The 22,088-nt window shown below is 53.8% G+C and overlaps 1 protein-coding gene across 2 annotated transcripts in view; it reads left to right on the forward strand.

Annotated features, from left to right (window-relative positions):
* The window catches only part of RGS3 (regulator of G-protein signaling 3), a 64,461-nt gene that overhangs the window by 33,922 nt on the left and 8,451 nt on the right, over positions 1-22,088 (forward strand). Inside the window, exons 10-11 of one of the 2 annotated variants that reach the window (XM_010571079.1) lie at positions 4,711-4,833; positions 20,555-21,199. In XM_010571079.1, the coding sequence (XP_010569381.1) occupies positions 4,711-4,833; positions 20,555-21,199 (768 nt within the window). The remainder of the gene's footprint in view (positions 1-4,710; positions 4,834-20,554; positions 21,200-22,088) is intronic. The other variant, XM_010571080.1, reaches the window with a different exon arrangement.

Below are 22,088 nucleotides of genomic sequence, written 5' to 3' on the forward strand. Positions count from 1 at the left end.
CTGAGCCCTCTTGCCTGAGAGGAAGGCGCATTTGCAGAATGGGAAGGCAGTGGACCTGCTCTCTGTTTGCCAGAGTGGTGTTTGCACTGGGAGCTCCATGCCTGGCTAGTCTCAGGGCTGGAGATTCCTGTGAAGGCTGTTATCTGATGAGCCACTTAAGGACAACCTGCGGCCCTGTGAAAACAGACCAAGCCCTATGTCCTCACCAGCTGCTCCAAAGTGGGTGGAAAAGGTTCTTCAGGCTGGCTTTTCCTCCTGGAGGTGTAGCATCCTCCAGGCTGTGCCATGATGCAGTGCTCCTGTGGCATCGCTCCTCCATCTTTGCCCTCCTTAGCAGCAGCATTGAAATGCAACAGGGTCCGACTGGCCTGGGGTGAGCTGGAGCCACAGGTGGTTCTGCACCATGAAGTCCAACTTTGCTGTCTTGGTGCCTCTACTCATCCATGGGTGTCTGTAGGACAACAAAAACCCATTTCCTAAGAGCCAGCCCTTGGTGTCACAAGGAAGGATGGGCATGTCTATTGTTCACCTTCACCTATAGAGCCTCCCTGGCCTGAAAACAAGCCACACAGCAACAAACCAGACTTCTCTGCAGAGATTGCTGTTCCCTGCAACTGGCAGCTCCATGGACATCATCTGCTCAAGCACCTGTGAGATCCTGTTACCTTTTGGTCATCCCAGCTTTCAACAGGGCCCCTGCTGTTACTGCCAGTGTTTGTTTTTTGGGCACCACCAGTGTGCCCAGCAGTCCAAAAACCACAGGAAGAGACATGGTCCCCCACACCCCCCCAGCACAGCTTAGCATGGGAGCAAACTGAACTTTCTCATCAGACCTAGCTCTGTGGGTCATGAAATAACTAGCCAGCAGTTGCCTGTGTTTTGTGCACAGGATATTCCCAGGGCTTGCTGTTTCACCGGTGAAAGGTTTGCTCTGCAATTTAAAAGCTATTGTAGTCTGGAGCCCGTTTCCGAGGTACTTCCCCTCTGGGATCTCTGGTGGGTTTGGCTCTGGACCAACGTTCTGAACGTTCGAGCCCAGGGGCTGGGCAGAGCTGAGCTGGGCTGCAAGCCCTGTCCCTGAACCACTTTGCCATAAACCCTGCAGAGGAGAGGAGCCTGGGGAAAGGAGCAGAAGTGCATCCCCCTGATCTGTGGGGGGAACATCTGCCGGACCTGACCACCCCCTGGGACCATGTCTGCTAGCACAGCTGGGGGAGGCAGTGGTGAGATCAGAACAGCCCCCCGGCTAGACTGGTCACGGAGTTCAAGGCATTGGAGGTGTCAAGCTGAATCTGGGTCATTGTTATTATATCTTAGCTTTGCAGTGTCATGTAGAGCCACACTTGTGTACCAGATGCTGTTGTGCCAGGTCCTGTACAGAGGGGCATGGCTGCAGCATGGGGTATTGGCGTGTAGGGTCTGGGGGCCCCTCCTGCAATGTGGTGCCATTCTCTGGGCTGTCCTTGGCTGATCTCTGGGCTACAGAACCAACAATCCCTCTTTGGTTGGTGTCTGCTGGGGTAACTAGGAGCTCTGCTTGGCCAGACCCCTCGCCTGTCATCTCGCCAAGCTCCTGGATGCAGCGGGGCTGGGTCTCAGCCTGGGAGAGCATCCACAGGGGTGAGCTTTTCCCATAGAGCAAAAGGAACCTTTTCCTGCAGATAATGCCTGGCTGTAACAGGGCCCATGTGGGGCTTGTGTTGGCTAGTCTGGGTCCTCCTCTGCGATACATGCCCTGTGTTTTCCTCCTGCTCTTCCACGGGCAGCACTGGTGTGGGGTCTCGTGCTGGTGCAGGGTCCGGTGCTGCCCCAGAGCCGTGGGCTCCCAGAGGCTCCTGTGCCAGTCAGCACACAATACCTGCAATAACATGTTTTTCAAAATGCTGGGGTGAAGGCAGTCAGAAAGCAACTGGCAGCCACTTCAGTCGTTCACTTTATCTGGTCGCAAACGCCCCCTTCACGCCATCTGCATCCTCCTTTCCCAGCACTGTGAGATTAAACCCTGTTTTCTCTTTGTAAATATTGGCAGGCAAAGCGGCAGCCTCCCTGAAGGAAAACAATAGCGGGGAGGCCGGTTCCCAGAGCGAGCCCTGAGCGAGGCAGCGTGCACAGGGCACAGTGCAGTCCCGGTGTTAGCTGACCGCCCTGCTCCAGTCTCCCCAGTGAGCAGGAGTGCTGAGCTGGGCAGCCCGGTCCCTTGGCAGGGGCTGAGCTCCAGGGACACGTGCCACCGGTAGAGCTTTATCCCATATAACTATCAGCCCTTCACATGTCTGCCCTCCATCTGGCACGATCCCAAAGGACTTTGTAAGCAAGAGCCTGTGCTTTAGAGGCAGCTGGGGGGTGCTCAGGCCCTGAGAGTTGGGCTGCCTCTTTCCCCAACACTATTGAACATTACTGGGGGGAGCAGGTTGATGAAAGAGGGAGAAACAGAACTCTTCCCTTGGAAAATATGTGTTGGAGAGGTTAGATATCACTATGAAGGAAAAGAGTGCTGAGATCTCACTGCTGTAGCACAAAAATGATAGTAAAATGTGTACAGATTTGATAAATGCAATTTTGGCTGTTCATGTCCCCCCTCAGCCTTGCCCACAATATCCAGGACACACATCAGGGCGGTTGAGTTTATCTTCTGACTTTTGGACCAGAGGGCAATCTCCTCTCCTGGCTTTAATATTCCGAGGCAGCTGGGGTTGGGGAGTCTCTCCGGCTCGCTGAGGCTGAGCGGGAGGGAGAGGGGCACTTTGCTTTCAACAGCCAGCATGGGCTGAGCTCCGCTTTATACTAAATTCAATCAAAGAGATGGAGATTGTAATTGAATCAGCAAGGGGCTGCAGAGCAGGGGTAGGTGAGCTGTGCATCCGTCATGAGCAAGGGGATATGAGACGTTTTTAGAATTGCTTTAAGCCTCACACCAAGGGAATTGCAGAAGCTTGGTAGGGATGGGAGTGTGCATTAGTTACCGCATCAGTGTGGGCACTGGACTCCTTGCATCTGTGCTGTCTTTTAGGCTCTGCTGAGTCCTTGCTGTCATTCACTTCTGGCCCCAAGTGTGGGGCAAGGAAATGCCAGCCCGGATTTCCAGCCTGGCAGATTGGTACCCGTCTGCTTCTCTGAGAGTAGGAACAATTAGGTACCTTCCTAGGGACAAGTGGATATCACAGTGGTACAGCCTGGTGATCTGGTGACATGGGACTGGGAGAAACTGAGATATCTGGGATGGAGAAGAGCACTGTGATGCTCCGAGGAATGCTCAGAGCATCTCTGCAACTCAGAATCTGGGGGGCAGGGGGAAACCCCACCACCTTGTGTCCCTGAATCACAAACCTCTATTCCATTTTGATAATGCTCAGTAAGCCTGAGCATGCATTTTCAATATTTAAGCCTGTTTCTGCTGTTGGAATAGATGTAGTGATGTCCAGACATAAGAAAGATCAAATCTAGTTGTCTTAAGAGGGGCAAAGGACTGAACTAGACATCTCTTTTTCTAGAGGTGATGTGGGAAGTTGGTTTATTTACTGCTTTAGTAGGGATTTTGGATTAAATGTGAATGAATGGGCATCCAATGAAAACAGTGTTTTAAATGGTGTGACTAAAAAGCATTTCCCCTTTTGGTTGTGTTGTGTCTCTGGAGTCACAAAGCTGCAAGTTCCTTAGTTCTCTCTGACCTTTCTGGGAAAAACAGGCTATCAGAGACCTGCCCTGCTGGAAGGAAATCCTAGCGGGAAATGACAGGCCTTTTTCATGCTCTTTAGTGGAAGACTCTTTTTTGTTTCTTTGCAGTTCTGTCCTAAAGTTCTGCTTTTTTTTTTCTTTTCATATCTGGCCACAGAAGGAGATGATCCAGCCATGGGCATTTCTGAACCCTTTTTAAAGTGAAACGTGCAAAATCCCAGTGGGCAGCAAATGTTACTAATGCTTAATTTTTAGCACAAGAGATGAGCGGTTTAAGGGCTGGGACACACTTGCTGAGAGAACTTGGTCAGAAGGTTTCTTAAATGAGTGGGATTTGGCCCAAAGAACACCTGTCCAAGAGAAATAGGTCTGTATCAAAAAGGATGTATGCAGGGAAGGCGATAGGGCACGAGGGGAGGTGGGCTCAGCTGGGATGAATTCCTATTGTTTCTCTTAATTCCTTCCTCACTGCACATTGCTCACAGACAGTGCATGAACAGAGGTGGAGCATCATCCTCAAAACAACCCCCGACGCGTGCTTTAAGTAAGGAACAGAACAGGCAAGGCAGGTCTGGAGCCTCTCCTGAGGTCTGCCTTCCTCCTAGCCCCACCCAGCCCAAAGGCGCTTGTTTTTCATCAGTTCATGCTACAGCACCTCATTAATGTTTGCATACAGCAAAGAGCAATTTCCACCCTCTAAATTAGCTTAATAGACACGTTTCCACTGTGGTGGCACAGGGTGCAGAATTGCTGGTGCTCTGCCCGTGCCTTACCACTCTGCTCCCACTTACTAAAGTAGAGGTCTGCTGCTCTGCACCACAGCAGCCTTTCACCCTCTCTCTGGAGGAGATGTCACTGTGAAGCCCATCTATTTTGCTTTCTCGTGCCCAGAGCACAGGACACTGGTGCGAGCTCTCCCATTATACTTACATTCATCTGATACAGTGTGTTGGAAGCAAGTAGTTTGCAAACAAAGCCAGGGCCTGCGACACACAGCTAATGACCTTCTCTCTGCCTGTGTTTCCTTTACGTCAGAAATCGGAGTGCTTATTAAGTTTGGAGGCTTACTCCCAGGAGCAGAAGAAGAGGATCTGCTGGTGTCTGGCTGAGAACATCACCAAGCAGCAACATCCGGCATCAGCTCCTACGGAGAACAAGGTAAGAGACCCATGCGGGAGCTTGAAAACCCCACTCAGAGCATTGCGGGGCTCTGCCTGTGGCGCGGGCTTTGCCCCAGTGACGGTCCTGCCGGGTGAGCTGCTCTGGAGGCTGTTTTTTTGCCAGGTGAGGTGTGAGTGAGTTTGTATTCAGGCACTGCTGCGTCTGCAGCTTCCTGCCCTGCTTGGGGAAGCAGTTATTGCATTTGCATCTGCTGACTCCAGCAAGCAGGCTGCTTCTGACGCCTCCCAGTATCTGTATTTGGACAGCTGAGGCCATGCAACCCGGTGTATGGCCTTCCCCAAGAGCTCGGCTCTAGGGCAGGACTGAATGCAGAGGGAGAGGTTCAGGCCGTGATCTCTGGGTCCTGATTAAAAGGCCAAGGTCATGGGAGTAGTGGTGTAGAGATTTGCCCCTTGTGTGCACTCAGATGGGCTCAAGCATTTGATCTGGACCCCACAGATGGCCTCAAAGCACAGAAAGGTCATTTGATGAGTGCTGTTTTTCATACCTAGCAAGGCAGCACCAGCACTTTTCCCACATTGAAGAGCTTCAGCCTGGCCCGAGAACATTGTCTCAGCAGCACTGGCAAGATAAATGTGTGCATGGAGTGGGTTTGAAGCACTGTAGGGCATGCCTGCCCTGCATGGATGTAGTTAACACCACCCATCTGCCTGGCTTTGGGGCTGGGGCTGCCACCACAGAGTTGTCTGGGATAGTGGCAATCTCTGCTGGAGTTATCTTGTTCCCCGGGGATTGGGTTCAGACTGTTGGTGGGTGACCCATTGCTCTGGAAGAAGACGAACACTGTACTGAGAGTTTAAAGAGCTTTAAGTGAGGCAGATGGGGATCTTGGGGGTAAAACTACCTGGATACCTCCCCTTGGCTGGTGCGTGGTGGTGGAGCAGCTCCTGCCCCACGTCGACGTGTGTATACAGCCTTGGTGCATGGCTCAAAGGCAGGTGTACGTGTGGGCAAAAGCAGGAGCAGGTGGCTGCGCTACTGCCCGGATCTGGAGGCAGAGCAATGTGGCTTTTGCTTTGCAGTGTCCCAGGCTGGGTCAGCACAAACATCTCCGCAGGAGACAGAGCCTCTGGATTCCTTTTCCTGCACGTTTCAGACATACTAAAATAGCAACAACATACAAAGCCTGAGAACCTAGTTACCAACCAAATGTCTAGAAATGCAAATAGCCTGGGGCAGCTAATTCAATGAGGTGACAGACTCTGCCATGTCTTTTGTTTTCCTGCAATGTGTCTTGCTGGCATGACACAGTGCCCGTGCAGGGGGTCCTAGGTGGCTTGGCATGGGGGGGATGCATGTGATGGGGCTGCTGTCAGGGGCTTGGCATGACTCTGCTCTCGGCCGGGTGCGATCCAGCCATGGGCTGGGGGATCCTCCGGGATGAAGCTGTGCAGGGACGTGTTCAAATCTGAGCATCTCAAATAGATCCTAAAAGGGGGGATCTTGACAGCTGTCCATCACAATGTGCTGTGGGACCGTTTTGGTTTTGGGTGATATTGCTGTTTGCCCTCTGCACCCCAGATTCTGTATTCAGGGCAGGGTGTGGGAATTTGGCTCTCTGCTAGACTTACAAGCCCTGTGGCTCAGAGCAAAGCCCTGGAGAGTGTCTGCTCCCCATGTTATGGAAAGAGCCTGGCTACTGAACAGGTGAAAAAATACTCTAGAAGACAACACAAAGCTTTCTAAGGCTTTTCTGTGCCTCAGTAGCCAAGAGGGTGCTCCTTGGTTGCAGCGGAGAGCCAGCGTGGGCCCTCCAGGTTTGTGACAAGGGGGTTTTGTCTTAGCTTGCCAAAGCTGATGGAAATCCCACTGGTGGGATATGAGGCTAGGAGGGAGAAAAGGAGCTTGAGAGCAACCACCAGGCACTTTATCAAGTTCATAACACCATTTCCCATCCCAGCAAGGTATAAACTGCTCAGGATGCAATTTTAAAGCAAACCTGATCCTGAAATGCAAGAAGGAACAGAGTAGGGAAGGAAGAACAGCCCTGTGTCAGGCTGCAGCTCCCAAGTGGACAGGCGAGGATGCTTGGTGGGTGTGCAAGCTTGGAGCAGGGTGGCTGGCTGCACACAGGACAGGGCTGCGGGCAGAAGCCTGACATGGGAGAGCTGCAGTTGGGGCTTCTGTGACCAGTCTGCACCACAGCTGGTTTGTTGGGGCAGACGTCTCCAGGGATGCCGGTGCAGCAGGAGGCAGGAGCTGGGAAAATCAGTCACTTCTTGCAAGGGAGAAGCGATCCATTAGCTTTGCTTGTTGCTTACAAGTCATTTGATACTAGGGCTATTTAAGGAAACAGAACAGTGTCTGTGCTCTGTGAACAGACAAATTAAGCTGGAAGTATCAGCCTTGGCATGGCTGATTTCTGCTCCAGACAGGAATCTGATTTGCAAAGCCTTCAAAACTGCTCCAACTTGGCAAGAGGCAGCTAATCTCACTGTGGCCAGAGCCCAGCTGAGGGTATGTGGGCTTTGCCATGCGATGGGAGTGAAAGGCTGGGGCAGCCTCGGTGCCAGGCAGAGATGTGCCATGTGCCAGCTGTGCACTGGAGCCAGAGAAAGGGACACTGTCTGAGCAGAGAGCAGCTCCTCAGCAGCCTCTGTGGCTGCCGCACCAGCGCACGAGCTGGGGACGCCTCTCCCTTCAATACGTTAATGCTACTGTTAATGCTGTCCCTCCGTCCTTCCCAGAACAAACAGTTGCAATGGGGCAGAGGATTCCCAGCAGGATGGGCACATCTGGAGAGGAGGGGCTGGACTGGCTGAACTGATGGAGGCAAGCTGCATGGTGCCAACTTCTTGGAGCTGTGGGAAATCGGAAAAATTTTGGCTTTGGGATGGCACCTCTTGTTTTTCAAGGCCCCCTGAGTCATGCCCAGGTGGGGCTGCACTAAGGGCAGGAAGGTCCTTCTGGCTCAGGGAGATGGCTCTGCAGAGCTGTCATGGCCTCTGGCAATGTCTCCCGGGAGGACAGTGTCAAGCCTGGAGGATGCACCCTGTATGGGCCCGTGCTGGCATGGTTGCTACTTTCAGAGTAGCTGGCTTTAGAGCAAAGCTGCTAGTTTCTGGGAGACACAAGCATATGGTGCATGTAGCATCTCCTTCTGGAGATGTAGGAAGAGAAAGCCATGAGCGATATAGCTGTGATGATCCAGCCATGCTCCCAGGGGGCTTTTCCTGCCAGAGTCAGTGCAGGAGGAGCTCCAGGGATAACCATGGCTGCCGGTGTGTTCCAGCTCTCTAGCCCTGGTGTCCAGGAGACATGGTGGAAATGGGGATCCAGTGGCTTCTCTGCTGCCACTATATGACTTGGCTGGCCTTCACTGAGTGATGAACCTGTCCTGCCAGCTGCAGCAGGTCACAGGAGTTGTTCTGTGGATAATTTCTCCATCTGCAGAGCCTTCCCTACTCTTGTCCTGGGGTCTGGATCTGCCCTGGGAGGCTGTGCCCTGCCCCTTGGCTGTGCTGAGTGAGGATCTGTAAAACACATCACCAGGGTGACCCAGCTTGGCAACAAACATCCTCAAACAGGGAAGCATGGAGCCTGGAGGTGGGCTGAGGCTGGTGAGGAACCACAGCAGCAGCAATGTGATTATAGCGAAAGCAGCTTTATGAATTAATTGAGTTAGCGAGGCTGCCTCCTTGGGCCGAATAATGACCATCTGTGCAGAGCATGGTGCTTTTTATAATCTTGCATCGCTGCACTGGTCCTGTTTCCAGCCCATTTGTCCATAATGCGACAAATTGCATTAGCACGATTGAAGAGATGGCAAACTGCAGAGCAGGGGCAAGGATGAGGCGCCAGGGGCTGGAGCTGCTCCAGCTGGTTTGGCTACCAGGGAGAAGATTAATGGCACAACACCCTGCTTATAATGAACCTGCTACGACCATCTGATTCTCACTGCTTGTTTCTTTATGTCTTCCACACTCAGAACAGCTGATTACTCTTCCTTCTGACTCCGTGACCTGAGATTACCTTGGAGATGATGGCTGGCTGTATCTGAAAGATGTAGATTATCCTTAAGCTAAATAATTATGGACACTTGGTGGTGTGGACTTTGGGCCTGGGAGTCCAGGATGGGTGCTCCCCTTGTTTCCCAAGGGAAGTGGTGGTTCCTCAGCATTTTTCAAAGCCCGGCCGCCAGTCTCTCTCCTGTGGCTGCTGATGGTGCCAGCAGGCATGGACCAATCCTGCACCCTGGCCCTTCCTGGCAGCACTGGCTCTGGTGCTGGGGTACATGGCCGGGAGGGACTGGCCGGCCCCTTCCTGGCTGTTCCTCAGGTCAGGAAGGGCAGGGCTCTTTCTGTCACTATTTACAGCGTGCTTGACAAGTGCAAGTAAATGTGCTGTCAACAAGAGCAAACAGCGTGTAATCGAGGGATGATGGAAACCAGGGCCGGAGCAGTGGTGCGGGGAGGGCTCTGCGGAGGGCTGCCACGGCGGAGCTGCAGGCGGAGGGGCGGCCGTGCTCCCCCGTGCACTGGCCCCAGTGCCTGGAGCGTGGGGAAGGGTGAGCGTGGGTGACACCTCTTCTGTCCTATGCCCTGCCTCCTCTTCCTCACCCTGGGCACCCTGGTGTGCCCCAGGCACCCACCCTGTTGTGCACCCATGTCCTTCTGCAATCCCTGTTCCCCAACACCTCGCTGCTTTCAGCAACACCCTTTCTTTTTACAGTGGGTGATTTCCCATTTGGATGGTGGCCATGTACACCCTTGAGCTGGCACAGCCAAGGGGTCACTGGCATTGGGGTGGCCGTGATAAGCACTTGGGTTGGGGACAAGTGGGGTGAACCTCTCTCTCTCTGATCCAGCATTCACGGGGTGCTTTACTCAGCAGGAGTATAGTCAGAGTGCCATTGGCTGTTTGATGGGGAAGGAGGGAATTTGCACCTTCTCACTTTGTTTTTGGCCCAAAGTCCTTCCATTTTGGGCTGGGAACCTGCAGCCCCGTCTGTACCAGCTCTGCTCCAGAGGGTCCTGCTCACCTGCTGCTGTGGGCCAGACCAGGAAGGGCATGGCCAAGGGTGCAGGAAACCTGGAGCTTCATTAGCGCCTGCTTTTCTTCCGTGATGCCAATGTGAGAGGCTGGGCAGGGCTAAGCACATCACAACAGCACCCAAAGGGCCAGCCTGACCCTGACCGCACACCCTCCCAGCACCTCGCTTGTGTCATGGTGCTCAAACAGAGGAGAAAACCTTGAGGTTTATTCGGCCCCAATAAGGGTTAAAGCATCAGCTGGCAGTACTTATGAGCCAGGTTACAAAAGTAAAGCAAATAAGTGTTGTTCCATGACAGTGAGCACAGCCTGGCTCTCACCCTGGGCTGGAAAAACTTGTTACTGAGGTCAGCTAAAGGCTGCTTCAGCAACGCCATGAATCTGGGAGGCTGTGGGACTGGAGACACTGTCCCTCTGTGAGTCAGGCTTCAGTTCAGCTCCATCCACTTAAATATCTGGATGAAACTGTCGCTGCCAGAGGTCTCCAAGCCATCAGAATGGGACCCTTGAATCCACAATCATGACCTTGATGCATGGTGGCACATGGATCTCATGCTCAGCACCTGACAGGCCAAGAGGAGGACAATGTGTTGACTTTAATTCAACTGGGACAGGAGCTGAAGAGATAGCAGCGGGTGTGAAGCAGGCTGCAAACATAAAGGAAGTAGATGCAGTTTGAGCTACTGTGGACTGATCCATCCTGAGCCATATTCTTGTTGGGTTTGTAGCCCTCTTTCATGGGAACAAGACCCAAAAGCAATCAGGGCATCAAAGGCTATATGGGGGGTTTTTACAGCTCCCTTTGAGGCTTCAAAGCACGTCTCAAGTGTCCAGCTCAAACAGTAGCCTGACTGTTTATTCCCTGCAGTGCAGGTGGGTTTGGATGAGTGCTGAGGGGTCCTGGGGCTGATCTTTCACCTCATCATTCCCTTCTTGCACATCAGTTGGCTTGCAGTCCTAAGCACAGGGACACAGCACAAAGCCTGGGGAGGCTAGGATTCGCATGGGGCTGGATGGGATGCCTGGTGGGGTACTGGACTTTTTAGCATCTCCCCCAGCACCAAGCCCTGGCTCCATCGAGCTCAGTTTCCAGCCCTGCTGGCTCTTGGTGCTGGCCCAGGTGTCATGGAGGTGCTGGGGGCTGCCAGCCCAGGACAGCCGCTCTCTTGGCCCCAGTGCTGCTGGCTTATGGGCTCCCAAGGCACATGTGCGCTGGGAGTGAGCGGGGAGGGATGATGGAGCAGATGGGCCAGCTGAGAGCCGCAGCTCCAGCTTTATTTGTTCGTTTGCTTAGCTGGACTCCAAAGCCATTAGGAAAGCAGACCTCTTCCCTCCGGCAAACACCAGCTCCTGTTTCTCTGGTGCTGTGCGATGTTCTCCCGACCACGTCCAGCGGCACCAATGATCCTTCCCGTGTCCCCCCCCGAGCAGGAAGGCACAGTGGTGTAGCAGGAGTGTGAGCAGCCGCCGACACTTTCATCACAGCCAGAAGCATTTTTAAGCCCTTGAAGGTCTGTTTCTCGTGAATCCCCAGAAGGGCTGGTAAGAGCGAGTGTGCTGGCAGGAGCGGTGCCAGCAGCAGGGAGGGGGACGGCGGGGTTGAGCAGTGTTGAGATCATTTGCACAGGCTGGTCAAAGGCACAGAGTAAGTGGTTTAAGCCAGCGCTGCTGTGCTTTAATGAAGGCACTGGAAGTGCTTTGGCACAGTGCTGCCTGTGCCAGGCAGGGCTGGCAGTATCCACTCAGCTGGAGTGGTCCTTTCCTCTGCCCAAATGACTCCTGCTTTGGGTAGTTGCTGACACTTTTCACTTTGAGCGTGGCAGGGGGCTGTGAGCGTGTGGTTGGGCAGACTCCGAAGCCAAGTTCAAGTAACTCCTTGCAAAAGTTACTTGAACCCTGATACTTTTGAAAAGCCAAAGGACGTGTCCGAAATGCCGGGGGGATGTGGGTAGTGATGCCCAGAGTGGTGTGGGATTGGGAGGCATGGCTTCATCCTGCCCCCGCGGGGTCCCCTGGTCTTCCGTGAGGCTTGTCATCCTGCCCTGTAACCTTCCTGATGGAGTGGCAGGGCAAGGCTTGACAGCACGATTGTAGGAGGGTTGCGTTTGGCTTTGGAGGCACCAGTGTTGGTTTTGGTACCATTTGGGATTCCTCTGTTCTGTGTGTGGCTCTGGCCACAGCCCTGTTGGTGCCAGTCGGAGGCAGAGCTGCTCTGCCAGGTCCTCTTCTCTCAGTGGCTGTTTCCGTACCATGATCTGTGCTGGTAGCAGCAATGGCTTCCAGCTCTGATCTTGTTGTCCTGTTGTAAGTGATGTTGGGATGAGTCCTTCACAATGGCTCTGCAGTGGCTGAATGCATCAGCTCCGGCTCCTGCTGTCACTTCCCTCATCCTGCACAGGGGACAATGCTCTGCCCCTGCAGATAATGCTGCAGAGAGATTCCCCTGCTGATCAGCGCTGTGTCACCCCAGGCAGGGAAAGGATGCTGAGGGTTGTGGGCTGAATGCCAATGACAGGATCCGTTCCTTCCTCCCCCTTTCCCACCACTCTGCTTTTTTACTGCCAGGGATATTTATGACCCCGATGTCATTTCATTAGCCTCCAGCAGTGGCTCCCACTGTGCTCACCCTGTGGAGGCAGGTTACCTGGGTCGATGAGGCTGCAGGCTGTAGCTGGTGCCCAGCTTGGGCAAACTGGAGCTGTATTGCCAAAATGATGGACACAGTGCAGTGGGTGTGTGCAGGTTTGCATGGTGGCTGGGTTCGTTCCTGGCTGAGAGGGGCCAGGGACCCTGGGCTGGGGGTGCTCTGAGTCTCAGGGGCAGCTGGGCACCGCCAGTGTGGTGACATCCCTGGGCTGTGTGCCCATGTCCCACAGACCTGCAGCCAGCCAGGTGGCCTCAAGGAGCGATCAGGCACAAAACCCACTGGGTCCAGCTCCCCTCACCAGCACAGGCAGGATAGGTGCTGACCACATCTGCTGGGGTGGCCATGCCATGTTGCTGCTGTCGGTGACAGCATCATGAGGCTGAGCTCAGCTTTGTGTTCAGTGAGACCGGGTGAGGGAGCTTTTACATTTCCTGTACCACTACAAAGGTGTGGCTACCTGCGAGGAATAGGAGGCAGTACATTTCCCGTGCTCCATTCTGGGAGCATCCATGAACCTGCAGCTGGCTGGGAGCAGGGGGACATGTGTGTGCCCGAAGTCCATGCTGGAGGAAAGCCGAGCACAGCTTGTCACTGTGGCAGTGAGGACCCATCAGCAAACGGTGGCCATGGTGCAGACAACCACCGGCAAATGGCTGTGACAGCGGCTGTGCACACACACACCACTGTGCTCTCTCTCCGTAGCCATCAGGGCAACTTGCCTGTCTCGGTCAATAAAGTGTAATACCAGGAGGAGAAACGTCCAGCCAAGGCAGTCGGATCCCCAGGCTGGTGTGAAGGGACAGATGGTCATGCATCGGCTGTCCCCTGGATGGAGACTGTACACCCTCCTACATGCTTTTTCTCCCTGTCCCTGCCCATTTGGGTAGAGCTGCTCGTAGGGGATTGCAGTGCAGAGGGCAAAGCACCACACTACAGAGCATCTCCCACTTCAGAACTGTCCCTTTTCCATAGAAAGTAGTTCAGGAAAAAAACCAACTGCGAACCTGCAGCAGAGTTTCATTTAGCAGGAAGCACTGGAATCAGTCTGCTTCTTAGTGTCTCTCGGGGGCAGGACAGGGCAGGAGAAGGGGAGCTGCAAAAGTGAATGTGGTGGGTTTCAGGGTGATACATAGCTCTTCCTCAAGGCAGAGCAGTTGTCCACTTTTATCAGCAGGTAATAGTACCTCCAGGGATTGCTAGCAGAGCTGTAAATAGCACCAGGGCATGAGGGAGCCGTGTCTGGGAGAGGCTGGGGCGGCTTCAGCTGCCGCTTGACATGGACATTAATAACTGCAGAGGCAGAGCCAAGCACTGCGCTAGCATCTGCTGAGCCACGGCTGCGGGCACATGTCGGGGCCGGCGCCGCCGGAGGGAGATGCCGCTCGCTCGGCCCGTGCAGCTGGGATGCAACTGAGAGCCCAGATTTGGTAGGTTTTACTTTCAAAGATTGCAACCTGGGGGCTGTACCCTTTGCTGGGCAGGATCCGGCTGCAGGTCGAGGAAGCAGCACAGCACCGTTGGGAATGCTGATGTCCTTTTATTTAGATCAAAGACATCTGCTCTGCTCTCCGCGTTGGTCCCTCTGCGCTCCTGCACTGGGCTGGTCCCTGAGGTCTCTTGGGGAACCTGTGGCTCCTGCCCGGCTTCATTTGCCACTAGGCTGGGCTTGAAGGGTTTGTAATGAGCAGCATCTGGGAATAGCAAAGAGGTGTTTGTAGTGATGGGGACTTCTTGAGGTTCCCTTGCAAATTTGGGCTGTGTATGGCTGTGCCATCTGCATTTGCTGGCTCTCCTTGCGGGAGCGGCATTGCAGTGTGCTGACAATGTGGGCTTTCTGCTCCAGGACTTTTACAGCCTTTTGGATACCCTCCGTTTACTGGCACTGGGGACCAAACAGCATATTCAGCCCTTGCCACTGAAATCAGATCAGTTTGCATGCTCATACCCTTGGCAGGGATGGAGGGCACTGGGCAGGGGACAGGTTGGGGTCCAGAGCTGGGACTGCCGGGGCAGCTGTGGTTCAGGGCTGGCAGCTCGGTGCTATGGCAGTAGCAAGTCTATGTTAACTCCAGCTGCTTGGCTGAAGTACGCGGCATGGGGAGGTTTTGTCTCAGGTTGTTTGCTGACACCTTCAGCGGGTGGTTGCACTGAAACGCAGGGTCCAAGCTGCGCCTGCAGACTGGGCTCCCTCCTGCATGCCCTCTGCTATGGGCAAGGCTGTTGACCTCGATTAAGCATTGGCTCCTGTTTACCGCTGTGTTGCAGGGAGCAGAGTGGCTCTGGGGAGAGGCGCAGAGTGTGGCCACTGCAGCATCAGGGCTGGGCGATACCCTGGTCAGGCCCCATTTGCAGATCAATCAGTTGGGGATGACAGTAATGGAGTAATGGGATTAGCGCAGGCTGCTGGCACGGGATCATTTCCTCCGGTGGAGGAGGACTTCTTCTTCCAGGGCTCTGAGTCGTTTCAAGCCCAGGATTTTTTGGGTGGTATGAACATTCACACCTTCACAGGTGTCTTGTCGGACGCATATATTTACCCTCACTGCCTTGCCCCAGTGCGCTGTTGGATCCTGCTGCTTGGGTTTATACATCTGTTCTTGCTTTTGCTGTTACACTAATTGCTCTGTATCAATTATTCATTGATTCAGTAATGAAGCAAGGAATGGGTAGAAAACCCTGCTGTGCAATGAGCCCTGAGCTCTGGCTGGCCCCACAGAGCTGCCATGGCTCAAGGAGGGCAAGGAGTGGAGCTGCTCAGGGGATGCTCCTTGTGAGCACTTTCAAAATGACTCCCATGAAAATTTTCTCAAGTTTCAGTAGTTCTGTTTTGCATTTCTGGCTTTGGTTTCTTCTTTTCAGCCCTGTGGTGTGTAATAGATACCACTTCTATTAGCCGTGTACTTACCTGGTTCTTAATGGTCACTTTTTAAGTCTCGAGGTGCTCATTGTCAATGGTTTTGGTAGCGCTTCACAGGGCCAGTTAGAAGTTTCTGATCTGATGGATCTGGGCACAGTTTGTCCCATGCTAAGAACTGAAATTGTAACTTTTTCTTCCACTTTAGGAAAAACATACTTCAGAAATGTTGATGTTTCCCTGGGTGATGTCGATGCTGTTTTCCCTGCATCCCATCTGCTCTGGGGAGGGATGTTACCTCTGCACAGGGAGCACACTGCCAGTAGCGAAGCTGGCTGTGTCCTCCCCAGAATCCCCCTGGAGAGGTACTTGGTCTCATTCCCATGGAGTTAAATGCTTCTGGGGACAGGTGAGGCACCTTTGAGCAAAGGTAGATTTAAGGGCAGCAGGAGCCAGAGAGGTTCCTCCATGGGATGCATAGAGGATGGGGCTGCCATAGTCTGGGGACAGCTCATAAGAGCAACTCTTCTAGCAGTATCTTAGGAGGTCCATTAGCTCCTCCTGGGGTGAGCACACAGAGCAGCGCGTCTTTCACTCTCCCGCTCATCTCAATGTCCAATAGTCTGTTATCTGCAGGGACTTCCCTGCTTTTCCCAGTCCCTGCTTTTGGCTGAGGAGCTGCCTGGGTGCAGGGCTGTTCTTTTAGGCATGTTTAGCCTCCTCTTTCCCAGTATTACCGCAAGAGAAAGATGTGCATTGCAAAACCTAAGCATCCATATCAGGAGGTAGGAAAGGCTGAATTCAATTTTCTTGTGTCCAGGTGTTATTTGAGGCACAGTTGCTCTTTGACTGTGAGGAGCAGAGGTTTTGAAATAAGAAACAGAGCGTCAAAAAAATCCCTGACCTCCTAGAGCTGGGGATTTAAGGGAATGCCACATATTGCAGCACTTCTGGCAGTGTGAGAGCTGGCAGCACCAGGGGAAGGCCAGTGCAGGCTTCAGCTCACAGCTGTGCCACCTCTGTGGCTGGTGTTTTCCCAGCTGGAATTCCCGGCTGTGGGCCACCAGAAAGGGCATGTTATTTAAAGAAATGCTAGAGAAGTCGAGGCTGCGCTGACAAACCCACATCTGTTCGTCAAAATTTGCTCTACTGGCAAACTAGAACAGTTTTAGTTTCTAGCAGCAACTAGAAAAAACCTGATCAAATTACAGACTGAAGAGCAGAGGGTTTGCAGTACTTCTCCCCTGTCTTGGTTTCAAGAAAACTTTTGAATCAGTGAGTGATGCCCAAAGGCAGAGGGAGTCCAGGCAGCAGGTTACAGGTGCAGAGACTGAGGATGCTGGAGCAGGCGGGGCAATGTTGTTTGGCTTTTTTGGGTTGTGTTGAGGCTTGTTCAATGGGGAAATCGATATTAGGGACTTTACTGCTGTTGCTCTGATCTCAGACCTATCATCCTCCTTCCCTAAAACTACCCCTCATAGTCATCTTGGGGCTTGGAGACAGCTCGCTCTTCTACTTTCTCTTCCCCTTCTTGGGACATGCTGCCTTGGCCACTTAGTCTGAGATAGAAACCAAAACAGTGAAGTGTGAGGTCCTCCAGGGAGGATATAGTAAAGCCTCTAGGCCTTCCCAGCTTGGGACAGGGAAATCCAGATGTTGAGAATGGGAAGACCAACATGTTGAGGGCAGGTGGACCCCGATGTTGAGGATGGGAAGATGTAGTTGCTGAGAACAGGGAAACCCGCATATTGAGGATAGGGACACCCAGATGTTGAGAGCAGTGAGACCAAGATGTTGAGAGCAGTGAGACCAAGATGTTGAGGCTGGAGAGATCCAGATGTTGGCTGCTGGCTCCTGAGTGACTGCTGCTGGCCAGGAAGAGGGACCCATGCTGCAGTGAGACGATGGGATGTTTTGGATGAGTCGTTGAGGTGGAAGGACATCACCTCCCTGCTCAGACAGCATCAGCACTGCCTCCATCTTCTGCCTCCTCCAGCAGCCCCTTGGCCATGACAATGGTGAGGAGGAAACCTGGTCATGTCCCTGTCATTGCTGGCCCAAATCAGCTTTGCGCAGCAGGGTGGTCCTTGGCTTCGTGCTGATGAAGTCCCTGGTGTCTCCAGCCATGGTCAGGCTTGTTGGCTGGCTGTGATGGCATTACTGCCGCTTTTCTTCCCTCTCTTTCCCCCACTATCAGGTGATGTTGAGCAGAGCTCAGCCACGGCCCTTTCTGTGAGGACGGGATTTCACAGCCCCGGTGATGCTTTCAACTCGAGATGGAAACCTTGCTCGGTAGTGAGGCTCCTGCTTATACCCTCCATGCCACTGAAGAGCAGAAGAGTCTCTGATTGAATTAGCGCAGGGATTTAATTTAATCCCCAAATATCTCTCATTTTAAAGGACCCTGTTCATTTCCTTCTAGGGCCTTATCTAATGCGGGCAACCAGCAATATTAAGCAGAAGGACTGGACAGACAGGAAGCTGTTGGGGAGGGGGAGGGTTTTGCAGGGAGCAAATTGACGGCTGCGTGGGTTTTTCCTCTAATTATTTCATGAAATAATGATGACAGTGATTGCAATACAAATAAGACATAAGCAGCATAATTAAAACACATGCTGGTGCAAATAGCATCCTTGCACAGCAAGTTTGGAAGCACTCCCTTTTTACAAGAAATTACCATGGGGGGAGTGAAACAGCCACAAGGATGGGGTAAACTGAGCATTCGCTTTGTGCCTCTGTTGTGGTTTAACCCCAGCCAGCAACTAAGCACCATGCAGCCACTCACTCACTCCCCTCCCACCCAGTGGGATGGGGGAGAAAATCGGGAAAAGAAGCAAAACCTGTGGATTGAGATAAGAACAGTTTAATAGAACAGAAAAGAAGAAACTAATAATGATAATGATAACACTAATAAAATGACAACAGCAATAATAAAAGGATCGGAATGTACAAATGATGCGCAGTGCAATTGCTTACCACCCGCCGATCGACACAGGCGATTCCCTGCCCCCGCTCCCCAGTTCCTATACTAAATGGGATGTCACACGGTATGGAATACGCCGTTGGCCAGTTTGGGTCAGCTGCCCTGGGTCTGTCCTGTGCCAACTTCTTGTGCCCCTCCAGCTTTCTCGCTGGCTGGGCTTGAGAAGCTGGAAAATCCTTGACTTTAGTCTAAACACTACTTAGCAACAACTGAAAACATCAGTGTTATCAACATTCTTTGCATACTGAACTCAAAACATAGCACAGTACCAGGTACTAGGAAGACAGTTAATTCTATCCCAGCTGAAACCAGGACAACCTCCCACCAAATCCAGCTGTTTTGGGGACAGGGCAGATGTCACAGATGGAACCGAGGACATGATGGTCTCTGAATTTTAGTTCAGACTCACTGGGGCAGTTCAGGTGATGCTAAATCGCTGCCTGTGGCGAGTCAGGCTGAAAGGGGACAGAGTGGGTCCTCTCCATGCTCATTGCTGTAGAGGGGGCCCTTTTGGCATGACAAAAAAGGGCAAGGCACAGGTGGACATGGGTGAGCTCCTCTGTGTGCTGCCCAGGAGGAGGCTGGCTGCGGCACTGAACTCAAGCACCCTTTTGGAAATCTGGCCTGCTTTTTGGACCCATTAGCTCTGACAGGTGCCTGAGGATGCTGCTGGGTGCTGCGCGGTCTCTGTGCCATCCCTGCTGTGCAGAGCAGATGGTGCTGAAGCTGGGGCTTAAACACCTCCAGGGTATTTCCTGGGGATGACAGCAGCTTTTGCAGCCCAACATCTGCATACAGCTCCCTGGTGATATCCAGTCACAGGTTATAATCCATGTGCACCGGCTCTGCAGGGCGAGGAGGTGTTTAGCAGCAGGTTGGCTGTCTCAGGGGATGGCTTGCAGGGGTCTGCTGTCACAAGCTGGGACCACCATGGGGATACAGCCTCATTCTGCTTCCTGGGTGCCTCTTCCCAATAGGAAGTGTGGCTGGATGGGCTGATTCCCAGGGCTGCTGCTCTTTTTGAAGCTGAAGTCAACCTAATTTATACAGGGGTGGTGGCTTTGTTAACTCCAGCTTTCTGGTTGCCATTGGGCTTGTGAAAATGCTTGGATCTTAATTGGGGATACAGTGATGTTTTTTCTGGTTACCTGGGGTTGGTCCTGTATAATAACCCCGGCCCCAGCCTGACAGGGTCTATGTAGGTGGGAATTGCTTCCCGGAGGGAGGATTTTTCTCTGCTTTGGTCTTTCTTCCCTGCTAAGCTGGTTTTGCCCCTTTGGCTTAGCTGGGCTCTGTGCAAAGGGAAAATCACATGGAAGAGAGGACCCAGCTCTGGTCGGGGGAGCTCCTTGCAGACACCCCCTGCTCATGAAAAAACCTTGGAGGTTTTTTCCCTTAGGCTACTCCTGGCTTTTCCCTTTGAAAGGGCAGAGCTTGCTCAGGCCTTTCCCAGCTGCAGAGGAAAGCTGGCAAAAAACAGCCCTGAAGCCTTAGAAAAATGAAAGGGACTGGTAGGAGCGGTTGTGGTTTTGCGGGGCCACGTCTGTGCAGGGCACTGTGGGGCAGCCGTGGGAAGCCCCACAGCCAGGGAACTCTGTCAGGGAGGCTGAGCCACTCTTGGCCGTGGCCGGGCAGAGCTTGGGCAATCTGCAGATGAGCAGAGCCCGGTGCTTCCCTTGTGCATGTAATAATGTGGTGCAGGAGGGGCCGGAGCTGCCAGACGAGAGCTGCTGGTTTTCTCTGCTGCCCTGCCAACCTCAGGGAGATCTCTGCAGGGCTGAGCCCCCCCCAGCAGCTCCTAGGGGGACAGTGGAGCCATCAGGGTAAGGATGATGTTACTAGCTCTGCCTCTGCAGCTGAAGCTGAGCCTGTCTGCGCCGGCTGTGCTGCCAGCCTGAGCCACCTGCCACCGGCCCCCCGGTTTCCTCCAAACCTGCAGGTGCTGCCGGGTGCTTGATGTGGGAGCTGGGTGGCCCCATCCCACTCCTGCCCCATAGCCACCAGATCAGCACCAGGACTGGGTGCTGTGAGAGTGATGGGCGACCTGCCATGACATGGGGATGATGCTGTCCCACCCCACCAGAGCACCTTTAGGGCTGTACAAGTTGGTGCCAGCCTTGTGCTTGGGGTGTCAGGAGCAGAAAGGCTCCCCAGGAAGGTGGTCAGCAAGAGATGTGGGGTGATTCTGCCTTCATCCTTCTTTATCTTCTCTCCTGGGCAGATGCTGGAGACGGATGCTGAGAAGCCAGGGCAGATGCACTCAGAGGACGGGAAGGTGGCAGCGGGTGATGCTCCTCCGGCTGCAGAGGCACCAGCTCCGGCTGAGCCCTGGGACGCTCTGGGAGCCACCCAGCGTCCTTTCCTGGTGGAAAAGCAGCCAGGGGCCACGGAGAAGGGAGAGGAGCAGCCCAGCTCCCTGCCAGCCTTTGTCATCCCCGAGCTGCGGCTCGACAGCACCTTCAGCCAGAGTGCAGTGGGCATAGTGGGCAGCACCACGGATGGCGAGGACGAGGAGGAGGATGAGGAGGAGGATGAGGATGAGGAGGATGAGGATGAAGACAGCGACGAGCACTACTTGGAGAGGAATGAAGCGAAGCGCAGCAGCATGATCGAGACGTCGGGCTGTCAGCCTGTCTACACGCTGAGTGTGCAGAGCTCCCTGCGGCGCCGGACCCACAGTGAGGGCAGCCTGCTGCAGGAGGCCAAGAGCCACTGCTTCACCTCTGACACCACCCTCAACTGCTCGGACAGCCAGGGCACCAAGGGCCACTGGGCCCTGCCCTCCCCCAGGACCCTCAAGAAAGAGCTTGCCAAAAACGGTGGCTCCATCCACCAGCTCACCCTGCTGTTTTCAGGGCACAGGAAGGTATGTGAGCCAATGCTGGCTCTGTGGGGCAGCTGGCTCTTGCTTGGCTGTGGCGATGGGGGAGTTCCTGGGGTGGGGGTGTGCCAGCATGTGGCCCCTCTCTCTATGGCCATGGCAAAGCTGGCATCTGAGGGGCTAGGAAGGTCCCTGACACTGGCAGTCAGCTCTGGGAGATGCTTAGCACCCAGGGGATGTCACCCAGAGCCAGTGTGCTGGTGCTGTGGGTGGGCATCTCCCACCGCTGCATCAAGATCCTGCAAAGTCCCATGTCCTGGAGAGCTGCTGTCTGCTGAGACCAGTGGAGGGAGAGGTGCACCCAGGTGTCTGCACTTGCAAAGAGTGGCTCGCAGTGGTGGGGACAGGAAAAAGCCAGGCTCCAGAAAGCCTCTGATAACAAAGAGTCCCTGGTGTGCTCAGGGATGCCAGGAGCAGTGTGGCTTTCTGCCCTGCCCAGCCTCTTCCAGGGCTTTGACCGTTATGGAGGGCCTGTCTCAGAAAAATGTTGAGGTCAGCAGTGATTTCTGCCCCTGACATGCAGAAAGGAGAAGCAGCAGAGGGCTGTGCAGCAGGAGCTTTGTACGGGGCTGGTCTGTTCTCACAAGCACAGCTGTCTGGAGTGCTCCCCGTGCTCCTCAGAGCAGAGCTTGCCTTGATTGTACTTTTGCAGGAAACAATGTGCCATTGCAAAGGTTGTGCATGAGAAGTGCTGCTTGCCCTTTTCTTCCTGGGCAAAGCCTCTCTGGGTGCTGGAAAGCAGCTGCCTGCCTTCCCGCAGCGCTGGCCCAGCACCCTGCTCTGCCCGACCAAGCTCATGCCAGCTTGATCTCTGCCACTGGCTGTGGGTACTGCTCTACTTGGGGCTGTATTTCTTAGCTAAGGACCACGCTGC

The sequence above is a fragment of the Haliaeetus leucocephalus genome, unplaced genomic scaffold (genome assembly GCF_000737465.1).
Source record: "Haliaeetus leucocephalus isolate CR32 unplaced genomic scaffold, Haliaeetus_leucocephalus-4.0 Scaffold306, whole genome shotgun sequence".
In the NCBI taxonomy this organism is placed as follows: Eukaryota; Metazoa; Chordata; class Aves; order Accipitriformes; family Accipitridae; genus Haliaeetus; species Haliaeetus leucocephalus.